This window comes from Nicotiana tomentosiformis, chromosome 9, assembly GCF_000390325.3.
Source record: "Nicotiana tomentosiformis chromosome 9, ASM39032v3, whole genome shotgun sequence".
Lineage (NCBI taxonomy): Eukaryota > Viridiplantae > Streptophyta > Magnoliopsida > Solanales > Solanaceae > Nicotiana > Nicotiana tomentosiformis.
The window spans coordinates 66,802,259-66,820,927 of NC_090820.1; the positions used below are offsets into that span (position 1 = coordinate 66,802,259).

The 18,669-nt window shown below is 41.4% G+C and overlaps 1 protein-coding gene across 1 annotated transcript; it reads right to left on the reverse strand.

Annotated features, from left to right (window-relative positions):
- Nucleotides 1-17,732: 17,732 nt before the first annotated feature.
- LOC138898915 (uncharacterized) lies at nucleotides 17,733-18,248 on the reverse strand. The gene has a single exon (XM_070185024.1). It carries the CDS (start codon nucleotides 18,246-18,248, stop codon nucleotides 17,733-17,735), a length of 516 nt encoding a protein of 171 aa, XP_070041125.1.
- Between the last annotated feature and the right edge of the window lie 421 nt (nucleotides 18,249-18,669).

Here is an 18,669-nt window from a genome sequence, read left to right on the forward strand (position 1 = left end):
AATGGTCGAACATATATATGAGGGATAGAGACATGAGAAATATGTCCTTGAAGTTGCCGAATTCAAGACTTGTGTCAAAATGTCAATCATTCACCCTAAGTGGGGGAGGTAGGGCCATAGAGAGGCCACTTAAATTCAATGAAACAAGAGTAAGACCACGTAGCTATGATGTTTGAATATTTTGTTGAAGACAGGTGTAGTCTAGAAAAGAGATAATGGGTAGCATGATTCTCTAAAAGGATATGCTAATGATAGACCACTAGTACCCCAAAAAGGTGGAAGGTTAAGGAAGATAAATTCTTCATACATGGCAATGTGAATGACAGGGTCAACGATCCTAAAAACTAAGAGTATGTTTACAAAGGGATTTTATACTTGTTAGGGAGTCATGAACAATGGAACCTAAGGAAGTAATATAGGTCAAATGTGAAAGGTTGCGAGTTTTTAGAATGAGTTAATCACGGATTTGGGATTTAGCTAAACCTCTAAGGCTTTAAGAAAGACAGAACGAGTAGGAAAGATAAATGTGATGTTATAATAACCCAAGATTGCATCGGTACTTGATGGAGAGTCTCTTAAGAATCTTACAAGCAAGGAAGTGTTAAGTGATACACGGATGAACACCCTTTCCCATGGATATCCCAACAAGTATCTAGAGGCGAGCAAGATGAATTCCTAACTAAGGGAAAAGACCATGTAACGTATGGAAGGGAGCATAGCTATTCAATAACTAGGGAGAATGAGGCGAGCAAAATTGGAAGAAAATCTATAAATCGAGATGGTCCTGGTTATCGCAAAATAGTTTGTATCAGAATGGTGGACTCGCCTAGAGCACACATGTTAATAGAAGATATAAAGGATCAACTGTAATGCAACCGACTTGAGTGACGCCGAATATCAACTAAAAGATATAGAGGGAGTTCATGTCTACATATTACATTGGAAAGTGAGACTACTGGTGATGAAGTGGTGGTGTGATAAACTCAACAATCTAGACACAATGATACTACGAGTTCATGGGAGGCAAACAAGTGTGTGGCACAATAAGGTTGTCAACTATGAATTAAGGGCAAAATGGGATGGGAGTGAATGCTCTAGTCATAAAGGAAATATAGTATCAACATATTGTCTAGACCAAAGGGGAAATGTTTGCAACAGATTAAGAGAGGATGAACACTTGTTGCGAACCAAACATGTTTAACATGATAGCTCTTAGGCTTCACTACGAGGAAACACTATTGGTAACTACAATACGGGGAATTAGGGGAGTTACTCATCGAGGATGGAATCAGGTGGACTAATTCCTACACTTATAAGGAAAACAAGAAGTCATCATTGAAGAATTTAGGAGGATCTCAAGTTTTAGAAAAGGCCCTATTCGGGTTAAATATATATGAAGGGTATCGATACGTGTTTTGGGAAGTGTTTAGCAGTAAAGAGGAATCATGAGAATGTTCACCAGGGAAGTGTAGTGGTTTCTTAACATCCTATAAGACTTATAATGAGGAAAGAGGATGGCTAAGAAAGGTCTCAGCACGATGTTACTTCACATATTGAGGTAATTCCATACAGATTGATGTTATCAGGATGTGCGCACAAGCTAGTAGATGTTATTCATTTGAAATGGATGGTCTCATGAGAAAACTGGCCTGGTAATGTCTTTTGTTGAAAAATTTGGAAAAATAAGTTGCAAGTACTAATAAGATCGTAACCGTATCAAGGAAATATTTGTAGAACTCAATTTATAGGAGCTCATATGAAAGAGAAATATGATATAGATGTTCCACTAATGTTGAAATATGGCAAGATGATCATTTATACCTCTAGGCAACTCGAGAATAATGAGAAAAACAATCCAACACATGACTTAGGACTTGCGGCTATGATTTATACATTAAAGGTTTGGCATCATTAATTGTATGGGGTTCAGGTTGACATATTCACAGACCAAAAGATCCTTCAATATATTTGAAAATAGAAGAAATTGAATCTAAGGTAGAGAAGATGTCATGAGTTACGTAATGATTACGATATCAATATTCTATATCATCTGGGGAAGCCAATGTTGTGGCAGATGCTCTTACCCGGAAATCTATTGGTAGCTTAGCACACTTGGAGGCATACCAAAGGCCATTGGCCATTGAAGTTCACCAATTGGCTAGTTTAGGAGTTCGTCTTGCAGACTCTAGTGAAGGAGGGTTAATTGTGCTAAATACGGTTTAATCATTGCTTGTTGTGGAAGTCAAAGAGAACAATACAATGATCCATTGTCGGCATAATTGAAAGAGGGTATTCATAAACATAAGACTATGTTTTTTTCTCTCGGCTTGGATGATGATACACTAAGGTACCAAGGGTGCTTATGTGTTCCAAATGCGGATGGTCTTTGGGAAAGAATCATGACCGAGGCTCACACTTCTAAGTATTCCATGCACCCGGGTTCTACGAAAATGTATCATGATCTTAAGGAGGTCTATTGGTGGAACTATATGAAGAAAAATGTAGCGGAATTTGTGGCGAGATGTCCAAATTGTCAGCAGGTGAAGACCGAACACAAGAAGCCCGGGGGGTTGGCACAGAATATAGAAATTCCAATGTGGAAGTGGGAAATGATTAATATGGACTATGTGGTAGGATCGACTCACAAAATCAGCACACTTTTTGCCTGTTAAGTCTACCGACACAGTGGAGCAGTATGCTCAATTGTATATCAAAGAAATAGTCAGGTTGCACGGCACCCCCAGTTTCCATCATTTATGATCGGGGAGCACAATTCACTGCTAAATTTTGGAAGAAATTTCAGCAAGGTTTGGGTACTCAAGTGAATCTTAGTAAAGCCTTTCAACTGCAGACTGACGGGCAGGCAGAGCGGACTATTCAGACGCTTGGAGATATATTGCGTTCTTATGCTCTAGACTTCAAAGGTAGCAGGGATGATCATTTACCACTCATAGAATTTGCATACAACAATAGCTATCATGCTAGTATTCAAATGGCACCGTTCGAGGCTTTATATGGTAGGAGGATGTAAATCCCCCCTTGGGTGGTTCAAAATTGGGGATGCAGAGTTGATAGGGCCAGACCCTGTGCATCAGGCTATGAAAAAAGTTAAAATCATTAAGGAGCGTTTAAAGACTGCTCAGAGTTTCGGATGATCGTCGTAGGGATTTGGAGTTCAAAAAGAATTGATTGGGTATTCTTGAAAGTTCCCCCCCCCCCCATAAAGGGTGTAATGCGATTTGGTCAGAAAGGAAAATTGAGTCCGTGGTATTCGGATTGTACAAAATCATTCAGAGGATCGGTGAGGTGGCATACAAGCTTGAACTACCATTTGAGATGTCATTAGTACACCCGGTATTTCATATGTCTATATTGAAGAAAGTAGTTGGAGATCCGACACTCATTGTTCTGGTTGAGACTATTAAGGTAAATGAGAAGTTGACTTACGAAAAGATTCCGATTTCTATTATTGATAGCTCTTTACATTAACTGAACCAATCATACAAAATTGATAGGCGACAAGTTCATAAAAAGGATTACACAGCTATCCAAATAAGTAAGGATACTTCTTCTTTATCTCTTCATCGGCCTCCCAATTGGCCTCTTCAAACTGCTGGTTTCGACATAACACTTTCACGGAGGCAATTTCTATGTTTCTCAACTTTCGGACTTGCCTATCAAGAATGGCAATTGGAATTTCTTCATATGAAAATTCTTTATTAACCTCAATGATCTCAACCGGCACAATATCTGACGTATCTCCAACTACCTTCTTCAACATGGACACATGGAATACTGGGTGCGCTAATGACATCTCGGGTGGTAGCTCAATCTTGTACGCCACCTCACCGATCCTCTGGATGATTTTGTACAGCCCGACATACCTCAGACTAAATTTCCCTTTCTTTCCGAACCGCATTATACCCTTCATGGGGGAAACCTTCAGAAATACCCAATCATCTTCTTTGAACTCTAAGTCTCTGCGGTGAACATACGAATAGGATTTTTGATAAATCTAAGCAGTTTTCAATCGTTCCTTAATGATTTTAAATTTTTCCATAGCCTGATGCACGAAGTCTGACCCTATCAACTCAGCTTCCCCAATTTCAAACCACCCATTGGGAGATCTACATCTCCTACCATATAATGCCTCAAATGGTGCCAGCTAAATACTTGCATGAAAGTTATTGTTATAAGCGAACTCTATTAGTGGCAAATGATCATCCAAGCAACCTTTGAAGTCAAGAACACAAGAATGCAACATGTCCTCAAGCATCTGAATAGTCCGCTCTGCTTGCCCATCGGTCTGCGGATGGAAGGCTATACTAAGATTCACCTGAGTACCCAAACCTTGCTGAAATTTCTTCCAAAATTTGGCCGTGAACTGAGCCCCTCGATCGGAAATGATAGAAACTAGAGTAGCATGTAGCTTGACTATTTCCTTGATATATAATTGAGCATACTGTTTCGCTGTGTCGGTAGATTTAACAGGCAAGAACAGTGTTGATTTTGTGAGTCGGTTCATGATCACCCAAATTGAGTCAAACTTGCGTAGAGTGCGTTGTAGGATCACAAATCCATATTAATAATCTCCCACCTCCACATTGAAATTTCTATGTTCTGTGCTAACCCACCAGGTCGTTGATGTTCGGCCTTCACTTGCTGACAATTCGGATACCTTGCCACAAAGTCTGCCACATTCCTTTTCATGTTATTCCACCAATAGACTTCCTTGAAATCGTGATACATCTTTGTAGAACCTGGATGCACGGAATACCTATAAGCGTGAGCCTCGGTCATGATTCTTTCCTGGAGACCATCTACATTCGGAACACATAGTCGCCCTTGGTACCTTAGTGTACCATCATCCATGCCAAATGCAAAAGCCATAGTTTTATGTTTATGAATCCCCTCCTTCAGCTGCACCAAAAATGGATCGTTGTACTGCTTCTCTTTGACTTCCACAACAAGCGATGATTCGGCCCTATTTTGCACAATTACCCTTCCTTCACTAGAGTCTGCAAGACAAACTCACAAACTGGCTAGCTGATGAACCTCCCTGGCCAACAGCCTTTGACATGCCTCCAGGTGAGCCAAACTACCCATAGATTTCCAGCTAAGAGCATCCACCACAACATTGGCTTTCCCCGAGTGATTTAGAATATCGATGTCGTAATACTTGAGTAACTCAATCCATATTCTTTGCCTCACATTCAACTCCTTTTGTTTGAAAATATATTGAAGACTCTTGTGGTCCGTGAATATATCCACTTGGACCTTATACATATAATGATGCCAAACTTTCAATGCACAAACTACCGCCGCAAGTTCTAAGTCATGTGTTGGATAATTCTTTTTGTGATTCTTGAGTTGCCTAGAAGCATAATCTATAACCTTGCCGTGTTGCATTAATACACACCCAATCCCAATTCATGAAGCATCACAATATACCACGAATTCATTTGTACCCTCTGGCAGGGTCAACACCGGCGTTGTATTCAATCTCGATTTAAACTCCTGGAAGCTACTTTCACAAGCATCAAACCATTGTAACTTAATTGTTTTCTTAGTCAATTTAGTCAACGGAGAGGCAAGAGTAGAGAACCCCTCCACAAACTTCCTGTAATACCACGCTAAGCCCAAGAAACTATGAATCTCGGTGGGCGTTGTAGGCCTAGGCTAATTCTTTACTACTGTAATATTTTAAGGATCAACCTTGATTCTTTCTCTAGAGACAACATGACCCAAGAATGTGGCAGATTTGAGCGAAAATTCACACTTTGAAAACTTCACATACAATTGGTGCTGATGAACAGTCTGCAAGACTGCCCTGAGATGATCGGCATGGTCCTCTCGACCTCGTGAATACACAAGAATATCGTCAATGAACACTATCACAAAGGTGTCGAGGAAAGGCTTGGAAACCCGATTCATAAGATCCATGAAAGTTGCTGGGGCATTTGTTAGCCAAAAAGATATTACCAAAAATTCAAAGTGCCCATACCGAGTTCTGAAAGCTGTTTTCGGAATATCTTGCTCCCTGATCTTTAATTGGTGATACCCACATCATCTATTCTTGGATGAAACCCTTTACTAACAAATCCTTCAATTGTTCCTTTAGCTCCTTCAATTTTGTCGGTGCCATCCTATAGGGCAGAATAGATATAGGTTGCGTGTCTGGAATCACATCAATCCCAAAATGAATATCCATGTCTGGCGAAATCCCAGGGAGCTCATTAGGAAAGACCTACGGAAATTCATTCACAACTGGCACAGACTCGAGGTGTCTCTAACTCAGGCCAAATGATAGATACACCCCTTGTTAATCTCAATTCAATGAGATCGGCCATGGTGTCCCGACCACGCATTGTGACAACACAACCTCTATAAACTCGTGCGGCCACAATATAATCGCCAACCAGAGTAGATATGGAGAACGGCTCAGAAAGTTGTTCCGGTTCTATCATAAATTCCATAGCAACATAAGGGGTAACATAGGACAAGGTGGAACCGGGATCAATAAGAGCATACACATCATGAGTTTGGACATTCAATATACCTATAACAACATATAGAGAAGCCTCTGCATTTTGGAGACCACTCATATCATAGAAATGGTTGGGTACCCCTGAACTCTACGCACCACCCCTAGTTACACCACGCCTCGTTGGTGCTGGAGTACCTCGAGCTGGAGGGGTTGCTAAAGATGTAATCGTTACAGAATCGTATGGTGGTGCTGTTCCCCTACCCACGCCCTAGCGGGATGAACGACACTCCCTTTGAATATGGCCCCTCAATACGCACCCATAACATATAGGTCAGCCCGTGTAGCATATCCCCAAGTGCATCTTCCCACACCTAGGGCATGAGGGTCTCCACTGCTGATGGAATCTGCCTCCTGATCGGCCATGCTGATGGGGTCCCCTATTGCCCTGATTGGTCCTGAAATGACTCCCATGTTGCTGACTGGGCCCTGCTGGCAGTGCACTGGCTGAAAACTGAGCAACGGGCTGGGATGGCCCTGATGACTCTCCCCTAAAAGTTGCCCTCCCCCCACCGAATGACTCCCCAAAGCTGCCCGCGGACCGGGCCTTGCTGGTATCCTCTCGCTCTATTATGTTCTTCAACTTACTATTATCTGTAGCTTGAGCAAATGCTTCCATCCTCCCATAATTCATATCTGAATTCAAGGCAGTTGTAGTGGCCTCATTGATAACCAAGGGTTAAGGCCCTGCACAAACCGGCGCACTCTAGCCTCCATAGTAGGCAACATGAGAATGGCATATTTAGACAGAGGCGCGAACTCTATGTGATACTCCCACACACTCTTACTCCCTTGCTTAAGATTCTCAAACTCTGCGGCACGGGCTGCCCTTGTCTCTGCAGGCAAGAAATGGTCTATAAAGGCATCGACAAACTCACTCCATCTTGCTGGAGGGCTCCCCTCCTCCTGAGAGTCCTCCCACATCTCAAACCAAGAATATGCCACCCCTTTCAGGCGGTAGGCGGCCAACTCCACTCCCTTCGTCCCAATAGCGTGCATAACCCGGAGAGTCTTATGCATCTCATCAACAAGAGGATGACCCTGGAACCACTAGAATCCTCTTGTTGGCTAGACGAAGTGGGTGCAACATTTAATCTCTAGGCTTGAGAATCCACTATCTATGTCAACATATGAATAGCTCCCCTAAGATCCCCATCCAAAATACCAGAACCGAAAGCTAGGGATGGAGGTGGAATCAGAATATCAGGTGGAGGAACCATTGCACCCTCAGTAGGTGTAGGAACTGGTGTGGCCTGGTCTGATGTAGTGGAATGAGGTAGTGTAGCAGTCGGGGGATTATCCTCACCCTTCGGGTGTTCACCCGCATCATCAAATAACGGGTCAACTGCCACTCCTAAGGCGGCGTTGGCTCCTTGGCCAGTTCTTGCTCTCTTCTTAGGTGCCACATACTAAAAGTTAAAGGAATGCACGAGTTAGAGGAGGAACAATTGCACAATTAGTTTCATCACAGGATCCAGAATATCAAAGAAGGGTATTATTCCTAAATGTCTAAGTAGCCCCTAACTTATAGATGTGGTCGAAAATACACCGATAAGAAGGACTCTCCCAGACACGGCTCCGAGACATCCTAGGACACCTTAAAACTTTAGGCTCTGATACCAAGTTTGTCACGCCCCAACCTCAGAAAGCCCGACCGACGCTCAACCGAGTGAACCCGACCGAGCAAGCCTGTTAGATACTTGCTACACAATTCACCCATGATCAACAAAAGACGTGATTTCATTAATTATACCGTAGGAAGGTCATTCCTACAATCCTAAATCGTTTCATTAGTCATTCCGCCTTTAAGTCTCAAAATACACATTTCTTATAGTTCGAGTGGAAAAAGTGATCAAAAACAACATAACTTATTTAACATTCCCAGCACCCATATACAACCCACATAGTGTCTACGGAGCCTCTAAAGAAACAAAAGAGAGTAAAGATAGTGCCAACAACAAGGCCCCAACTATACATCAAAAGTCACCACAATATAAACAAAAGGTACAATACATGGCCCCAAAATGAAATGGGGCTCACCGTGTCCACTGATAAGAGGATGCAACACTATCTGTGATCAGCATTGTCTTCTATGTAACCACCTGCATTCATTTAATGATGCAACGCCCCAGGCAAAAGGGACGTTAGTACCGTCGAATAGCACTAGTATGTATAGTTAAACACCAACTTAATAGAATGAATAATAATACAAGAGGAACAGTCAAAAATTCAATAAGAGCTTCAAATAGTATTAAAATATCAATTTAAAATTCACATAAGTTTTCAAGTCAATTTTCATGTTATTAGGTTGGTGTCACGCCCCGAACCTGGGGAGGGGGGGGGCGAGACCGGCACCCGATGCCTCACCTATGCTTGCATACCAACTTGCGACTAAGGAACTCTGAACATGTGATTTCATACTTTGGCCATGGGCCACATTGAAAGACAACTGCGAATGCTGACTAAATATAAATATAAAGCTGGGCGGACTAGGCCGTCATAACTACTACAGCTGGCAAACCAACAAAATATACATAAAAGGCCTACCATCCCAACATACTGCACTAACTGACAGGATATGTCTACAAGCCTCTACTGATGGATGTACTATGATCGAAATAGGGCCCCGACCTACCCATAACCAATCTACATACATACACAAGATGTACACAAAACTTCTAGACCCGGTAACTCCGAACGATGGGGAGCTTACCGATAAAGCTGAACTCGAGCAACACTTATTGAGGAGGTCTACCCATCTGTCTGTCTGAACCTGCACGCATGAAATGCAGTGCCCCCAGAAAATGGACGTCAGTATAAAATAATGTACCGAGTATGTAAGGAAATATACTAAAAGCTGAAACTGAACTGATAATATAATAAGCGAAAGCAACTGGAAGTCAAAGATAATCTGAAGTTATGCTTACCTGCTGATACTGACTTAACTTTCTCAATATAGTAAGTAAAATAGTTGTCCGGCCCTATAAGGCTTGGTATATGTATATATATATATATATATATATATATATATATATATATATATATATATATAACGTCATCTGGCATAGTAGAATCGCTCATAGGCTCTCGGCCATACTAGGCTCTGTATCTTGACCAACCGGGCACGCTCATAGGCGCTCGGCCGTAATAGGCTCGGTATATAACTTACCATCTAATCAGAGGTTGCCCAATAGGGGCCTGTCCATCGATTATAGCTCGATGGAAATGAAAATACTGTAATACTGCATATATATGCTCTCTAATCTCTTGACTAGAACAAGACAATACTCAATTAAATATGAAGTCCCGATAAGGAGAATATTGTAACTTACGAGACTAGGAAAATATACATAAATTCGGGAGTATGAACTTCTCTTTATGCCTCGTTATCAAACATATGTAATTACAAGATCATGCCAAAATAAAGGAAGAGCTTAGCCTTAACATACCTGGATTAGAGAAAAGTCCGTATGATATTCTTGGAAAAGGTTGCACCGTACTCCTTTAGAACCGCAAAATTTTACGTTGCTATGATTTCAATAATTCTCGTTGGATTTTTGTATAGGAATTTGGAAGAATCACGTTGCTAGTGTAAGGTTTAGAATCTGATTTGAAGTGTTTTTGAGAATAAAATTTGTTGAAAGGTTATAAGAATAGCTAACGTCCCCCTTTCTGATTGTAGTATTGCTTTGTATGGAAATTCTTAGAATTGACATATCTTGTACTTAGTAGATTAGGTTGCCACCTATTTAAAATTGATCAAGAGTCATTTGGTTAAAGAGTGGCTTGCTTCCACGTTGGTCTTTTCCATCTTTATCCAAACAATACTTTAATTAAGTGGGTAATATCCCATTACCCAATAATTAACCAATTACCCGCATAATTAAGAATTCTCTCAAATTACTTAAAATTCTACTCATTTTTAATATACTTTATACATAATACTATCACGGTCATATGGTACCTTGTATGGTAATAGTCCATAAGTAACGGGTATTATAGCTCGGACCGTATTTTATCCAAAATCGACAACCTTCAACGAAACTCATTTTCTTTAATTCGTGTACCCTTTCCTTCATGGCACTTACTTATTGCTTGTTATAAATAGCATAAATATGCTAGCCTCAAGATAATCATATCCTCGATTTTATATCAATTAACTGAATATGAAACTTTAACGTATGATATTCCACAATTCACAATGCCCCTGTATTCTTACGCGGAGTCCGATCTTGACCCGATCAGCTAGGTCGTCTCATTTGAGACATCAACCATAACCACAATTTCAAATATCATTTCCAGCACAATAACACCATGTGTGCAGTATGGCTTCCGATCACGGCCCGATCGGCTAGGCCGTCTCACCCAAGACGTTACCATTTTTAGTCAACCGTCTCAGATCATACTTCTTTCATATCTTTCAATTCATTGGCACTAGTGATCACGATTACAAAGTCATTCTTGGCACTTGGCTGTATTTCATAATTCCAGACCCCTTTTCCACATTCAATATCATTATCATTATAAACAACAATAAGGCTTCCCATTCATGAAATTAAATTCACATATGAGCAATTTGGTAATCTTAGGCACATAGAGGCTTTTCATACAATTTGACATAACAACATTTATTTAGATCTTGACATGAAGTCTTAACATTTCTAACACATATTCCACATTTTTTAACACATATTCAATAACAAGATAACATGATGAAGTATTTAGAATAAATATTGAACTTACATCCTTCAACACAAACACATTAGAAATCGCCAATTCTATATTGATCAAGGGCTTTCTCCAATTGCATGAACACCGTGGGATTCGATTCTAAGAAGAAGGGGGTTTACCCAACATACCTTAATTGAGCTTATTAAACTCTAAAGTGGTTCGAAATTCATAGCAACTTCAATCTATTTTAGAAATATAACAAGTTGGACCAAAATTAGGAAGATGGTCATGATTCTAGCTCATTTAAGCATATTATCAAACACTAGGTGTGCATCAATGTTTTAAGGCCATTTTTGTAAAAGACTCCACCAAACCACACCTCATTCCTTTCTATATTTTACTCACAACTTCCCTACTTACCTTAGGAACACATGCATGCAAGGTAAGCACTCCCATCCCCATGAATTACCTTACTAAGGACCCATTCTAGTTACATTTTGAAATTAAGAGTTTGGGTGATAGAATCTTACCTCTTAGGAAGAAGATCTAGGTGCCTCTCTTGATAATCTTCAAGGTTTTAAGTGGGAATTGAAGAGCTATTTGATGAAGATCACTTCTCCCTGTAGGACCCCCCCCCCCTCTCACTCTAAAACTATTAAAAAATAAGCTCAAAATGGTCTATGGGATCTGTTTTAACGGAATAGGGTCAGGTTTAAAAAACCCAAACTTGAAGCTCCATGTCAAAATGGTCTATGGGATGTGTTCTACCACGAAAATGGGTGCCAGAACTGGAAAGAAACTGACATGGTCTACGGTCACTATGCGGCCCGCAGACCTGTTCTGCGGTCGCATAATGCACCGCAGAACGGTTCTACAGTTGCGTAGTGCACCGCAGAACCTCCCTACAAAAAAGTCTAAGGATTATTATGCGACCAAAGTGCGGCTTGCGATATGGTTATGCGGTCGCATAATGGCTGCGAAATTTACATAAAATGCATCAGAAAACTGTCCCACTCTGCGACCAGTTTGGGGTCTGCAAAGTGGTTCTGCGGCCGCATAATGGGCCACAGAAATGCCTACTTCTGCCCAACATTTTCTACTATTATTAACTTCTACGCCTACTTTGGCATCACGGAATCCAGATTTTTAGGGAAAATATTACGGGGCCTTACAGCTTCCATTCCCATTCTGCATCGCTGTGCTCGACTTCTTGTATGATTCTTAAGGAAGGGATCTCCACTTCGGCAAGAATAAAGGCTTTTGTACCATAAACTAGTAGATAGGGAGATGCCCCAGTTGATATACAAACTGTGGTTCGATACCCGAGTAAAGAAAATGGTAGCTTTTCGTGCCATTGCTTGTAGTTGTCTACCATTTCCCTAAATATATTCTTGATGTTCTTGTTAGTGGCTTCTACAGCTCCGTTCATTTACGACATGTATGCTAAAGAGTTCCGATGCTTGATCTTGAATGTTTCACACATAGCTTTCATCAAGTCATTGTTGAGATTGGTGGCATTGTCAGTAATGATTGGCCCAGGTACTCCAAATCGACAAACAATGCAATCCCGGACAAAATCTGCTATGACCTTTTTAGTCACAACCTTATAGGACGCGGCTTCAACCCATTTTGTGAAGTAGCCTATGGCCACAAAAATGAACTTATGTCCATTTGAAGCAGCTGGTTCGATTGGTCCGATGACATCCATGCCCCAAGCAGAGAAAGGCCAGGGTGAACTCATTGCATGTATCATATCAGCATGTATCTGGCATTGGTGACACATTTGAACATATTTAATGCAGTCTGTTTCCATAGTCATCCAAAAATACCCTGCTCTTAATATCTCCTTGGCCAAAACGAAACTGTTCATATAGGGTCCGTAGGTTCCGGCATGTATTTCTTCGAAAAATCTAGATACCTCTGAGTGTGTATAGCATTCTCTGGATATTCTCCCTTTTCCAAGTATTCCTTGATGTCATAGAACCACGGTTTTCCGTCAAACACTTCTTTAACATGAGCAAAATAAGTTGACTGCTTATGAATTCCTATTGGGATAGGATTAGTGAAATTCTTGTCTAGATGTTGTATCATGGAAGACAAGGTGGCTAATGCATCTGCAAACTCATTCTGAATCCTTGGAACATGTTTGAACTCTATCTTTATGAACATTTTGATCAACTCCTATACACAATGAAAGTACAGTAATATTTTGTCGTTCTTAGTAGCCCATTCTCCTAGAACCTGGTGCACCAATAGATCTGAATCTCCGATTACCAGGAGCTCATGAATGTTCATGTCAACAGCTAACTTGAGTCCCAAGATGCAGGCCTTGTATTCTGCCATATTGCTGGTGCACGGGAACCTGAGTTTTGTGGATACCGGCTAATGTTGACCAGTTTCTAATACTAAGACAGCTCCAATGCCTCCCTTGAAGTTTGATGATCTGTCGAAGAACATCCTCCAATCGTCATATGCTTCGGTAATATCCTCTCCTACAAATGATACCCCTTCGTCGGGAAAATACGTCTTTAGTGGTTCGTATTCTCCGTCTACGTGATTTTCTGCCAAATGATCAGCCAATGCTTGCCCTTTGACTGCCTTCTGAGTTACATAGATGATATCGAACTCACTCAGCAATATCTGCCACTTTGCTAACTTACCCGTAGGCATGGGCTTCTGAAAGATTTATTTTAGCGGATCCATCCTTGATATGAGATATGTAGTGTACATACAGAAATAGTGTCTCAACTTCTGAGCTATCCATGTCAAAGCACAGCAGGTGCATTTCAACAAAGAGTACTGGCTTCGTAAGGCGTGAACTTCTTGCTCAGATAATATATCGCATGCTTCCTCCTCCCAATTCCATCATTATGTCCTAGAACATAACCAAAGGCCCCATCCAACACAGACAAATAAAGCAGCATAGGTCTCCTTGGTTCTGGTAGGACCAACATGAGTGGTTTTGATAAATACTCCTTGATTTTGTCAAAAGCTTTCTGGCATTCTTCATCATTTTGAAGATTGGCTCACATTTCACTGTTGATTGTGCTATAAAAAGGCTGATATAATTGAGGCGCCCTAGAAAACTCATCACATCTTTATTATTCTTTGGCGGTGGCATAGCTTTGATTTTTGATGGATCTACCTCAATACCTTGGCGGCTGATGATGAAACCTAATAATTTTTCGGCAGTGACTCCGAAGGCACATTTTGTAGGGTTCAACTTCAAGTTGTATTTTTGAAGCCGGTCAAACAATTTCTTCAGGTCTGCTATGTGATCCGAACTCCTTTTAGCTTTGATGATAACATCATCTACGTACACCTCTATTTTCTTGTGTATCATGTCCTGGAAGATAGCCATCATGGCCCTCATGTAGGTGGCCCCAGCGTTCTTCAAACCAAACGGCATCATTTTGCAACAATATATCCCCCATGGTGTGATAAAGGCGGTCTTTTCCACATCCTCTTCATCCATCCAAATCTGATGGTATCTTCTAAAGCAATCCACAACGGATTAGAGTTCATGCTTGGCGCAGTTGTAAATCAATATGTGTATGTTAGGCAGCGGGAAATCATCCTTAGGAGTTGCTCTGTTCAGATCTCAGTAATCAACACATACTCTAACTTTCCCATCTTTCTTTGGAACCGGCACAATGTTGGCTAACCAGGTCAGGTATTCGACCACTTGGAGAACCTTGGTTTTAATTTTTTTGGTGACCTCTTCTTTTATCTTCAAACTCATATCCAGCTTGAACTTTCTGAGCTTCTGTTTTACCGGTGGACACATGTGATTGGTTGGTAGCTTGTAAGCTACTATGGATGTGCTCAACCCAGTGATATCATCATAGGACCATGCGAAAATATCCTCATATTCTTTTAGAAACCTGATATACTCTTCCTTTTCTGTCGGTCATAGATGGATGCTTATGCGAGTTTCCTTGACTGTTTCAGAATCACCCAAGTTAACGGCCTCAGTTTCCTCTAAATTAGACTTCGGTTTGTTTTCAAAATTCTCTACTTATTTGATAATTTCCTCATGTATTACATCATCCTCTAGATCTTACGAATCACTGTCCTTATGTTACGTTGTCTCATTACATGTCACAACCGTAGGTTCATCAGGATATGTAATAATTATGCTGAAAAGAATGTAGAAAGATAATAATAAATTTGAAAAGCCGTAATGCATTAATAAATCTTTAAAATGTTAACACGTGCGACTCGATGGCTCAAGCAATTATTTCGAAACAAAATACTGAAAATGTCTTGAATACTCAAAATAATTTGAAATCAAGTCATGCTAATTTGCCAGGCTACCCAGGAACTCGGCGGGCCCCGTATGGTGTAGCGGTCCAGTTCTTTAGAACAACTCCTTCTTACATTGTCTGAATGGTAAGGTCTTCCTCTGCCTCCTCCTCAACAATTGCACTGCAGTCCATGTCTTCCTCATGCAGAAATAGCTTCCTCATACCGGCCAAAATTTCATCTTCTTCGGTTCCCCACATCATATTAGCTTGACGGAATGTCTGGTGCAGAGGTGGTATGGGTTGTTCCAGTGGATAATAATGGGCATGCCATGGCGGTATCCAATCCTGCTACTCTTGCATGATATATTCATATCCGAGTCCAAAGGTCGTGCCATGATACTGTGGTTGTACGGGTTTAGTGATCCCCTGAAGCTTTTTTCCAAGACCCTTTCCCGGTTCATATCCCGTCCACAGCAATATGCTTTCTATCTTCTTGTTCCACCATCTATCCTTTTCAATTACGTTCACCCGCTCAATGTGGTGATATGTTTCTCCTCCTAACTTCCTCCTATTTTCGATGACTGGAATGATCTAATTGGTGTAGATAGGGTTTATTCCGTCTCCATGAATGATCACCTCTTGATGATTCCATTTGAACATCACAGCTTGGTGCAGAGTAGAAGCCACTGCCCTAGTTGCATGTATCCATGGTCGTCCTAACAATAGGTTGTAAGTAGCAGATATATATAACACTTGGAACTGAACATCAAACAAAGTCGGACCCATCTGTAGATCAAGGTTTTTCTCCCTGATAGTGGCTCTCTAAGATCCATTGAACGCCTTCACATTCATTCTTCCCATTCGTATCTCGTGCAGGCCCTTACCTAATCTCTTTAGAGTGGTCAGTGGACATATGTTCAGACTCGAACCTTATCTATTAGGACCCTGGCAATGAACTTGTCCTCGAATTGCACTGTGATGTGCAACACCTTATTGTTACTTAGTCCTTCTGGTGGTAACTCGTCTTTATGGAAAGTGATTTTATGGCTCTCTAATACTTGTCCGACCATGTTAGCCATATCTCCACTAGTGATGCCGGCGGGTACATAAGCTTCACTTAACACCTTTATCAAAGCATTCTTGTGCGCGTCTGAGTTTTGTAACAGTGATAAAATGGATATCTAAGCAGGAGTCTTGTTTAGGTGGTCAACAACAGAGTATTCCCTTGCTTGTATCCTCCTCCAAAGATCGTCAGTGCCAGTCTCAACAACAAGCGGCTTAGGTGCAGCTTCCTTGCTTGTTCCTCCCAGATTCTCAGGTGTGTAAACTCTGCCAGTTCTAGTCATACCTTGCGCGGCACCTATTTCTTCCATTTTGGCTTTTCCATTCTTCTTTCTTCCGCAACATAATCCCATGGGACGGCATTAGACTCATAAGATGGTGTGGGAACTACCATTACAGTGAAGGGTATAGCTACCTCAACTTCAAATGGCACCTGGGTTTGTACCTCAACTGGCGTGAGGGTAATCGGAGATGTTTTAGTAGCGTCTCCCTCTCGAATGAGTCCAATAGACCCTTCTTGATCCCACTCTTCATCAGTTTCAATCACGTTCACTCCCCCACCTCTGTGATCCGGGAGAGGGTTATTGCGGACGTTCGGTACAACTTCCTTTGCTTGTATAACCTTAGTGTCTATTAGCATTTGAATCTTGTCTTTCAACGTGCGGCATTCCTCAATGGTATGACATTTCATGCCTGAATGATAAGCACATTTTTTGTTAGGGTTGATCCATTAGGAAGAATTTTCCACAACAACAGCAGGAATAGGGGTGACATAACCAGCGACCTTCAGTCTTTCATACAGTTGGGCTATGGGTTCAGCAATTAGGGTGTATTGTCTAGGAGGTCTGTGGTTGAAACTTGGATGTGGCTTTGGGTAGCTTTGGCGGGAGGTGGAGGTGAATGGTAATATGCAGGTTGAGTGTTGTAGGTATGATAGGTTATGGTAGGGTATTGGTATTTTGGGGGTGAGGGTTGATCATGGGTGGACGTGTTTGGTATGTGAGGGGAGACTTAGGGCCCTGGGCTACCATCACGGCACCCACTTCTTTCTTCTTTGAAATACCTCCTGATTGCAAAGCTTTATTCGTGGCCTGCATCACCTTGAAATTAGTTACCATCCCACTCTTGATCCTTTCTTCTATTCTTTCCCCTAACTTGATGATTTCTGAGAACTTGTGATTTTCGATGACCATCAACCGTTCATAATATTACGGATCTTGTGCTCTAACAAAGAACTTGTTCATTTGTTCTTCTTCAAGTGATGGCCTTACCTTTGCGGCCCCTGATCTCCAACGAGTAGCATAGTCGCGGAAGGTTTCTGCCGGCTTCTTCTTGAGGTTTTGAATATAGAAAATGTCTATCGCATTTTCCGTGATGAACTTGAATCTATCCATGAAATCTGATGCCATACTTACCCAATTAGCCCACCTCTTTGGGTTTTGACTGATATACCAAGACAAAGCGTCTCCTGTAAGGCTTCGCATGAACAGTTTCATGCGTATTTGTTCATTCTTACCCACTCCTACAAGCTTGATGCAATATGTTCTTAGATGCACCTTCGGATCACCAATGTCATCAAACATTTCAAACTTTGGAGGTTTGTAACCCTCTAACAGTTCCACATCTAGCTGAATACACAAATCTTCGTAACTCAAACCTTCAACGCCTTTCCCACCTTCAACACTCTGGACCCTCCCTTTGAGTTTCTTGAGTTCCTCCACCATGTTTCTAATGAGCAGGTCCTTCTCAGTCAATTCAGGTATGTATAGGGTTTGTTGTAGGGTATGGGGTAAGGTTTCTACATATATCGGATTGCTTTGATGGGTCCCTGGAACTTGGGTATATGGGTGATCGTTGATCGAGTTTTGGGGATCGGAAGTAAGTTATGGCGCATTTTAGGGAGTGTGATATGTAGTAGTTTGTCGGTATTGAGTTGGATGATGGTGATGTTGTTGAGCGGTTTACACTGGTGGTGGGTTAATGTTCTGGGGAGATGTGGGATTATGATACTCATGTGGTGCGGGAGGATTTGGAGCCATGGGTGGTTGGTTCTGGTTTTGTGTGTTTTGTGGTGGTGTTTGGTTTTGGGTAGTCGGGTTTTGCTGGTTGATGTAGAGAATATTGAGAGTAGGGGAAAGGTTTGCC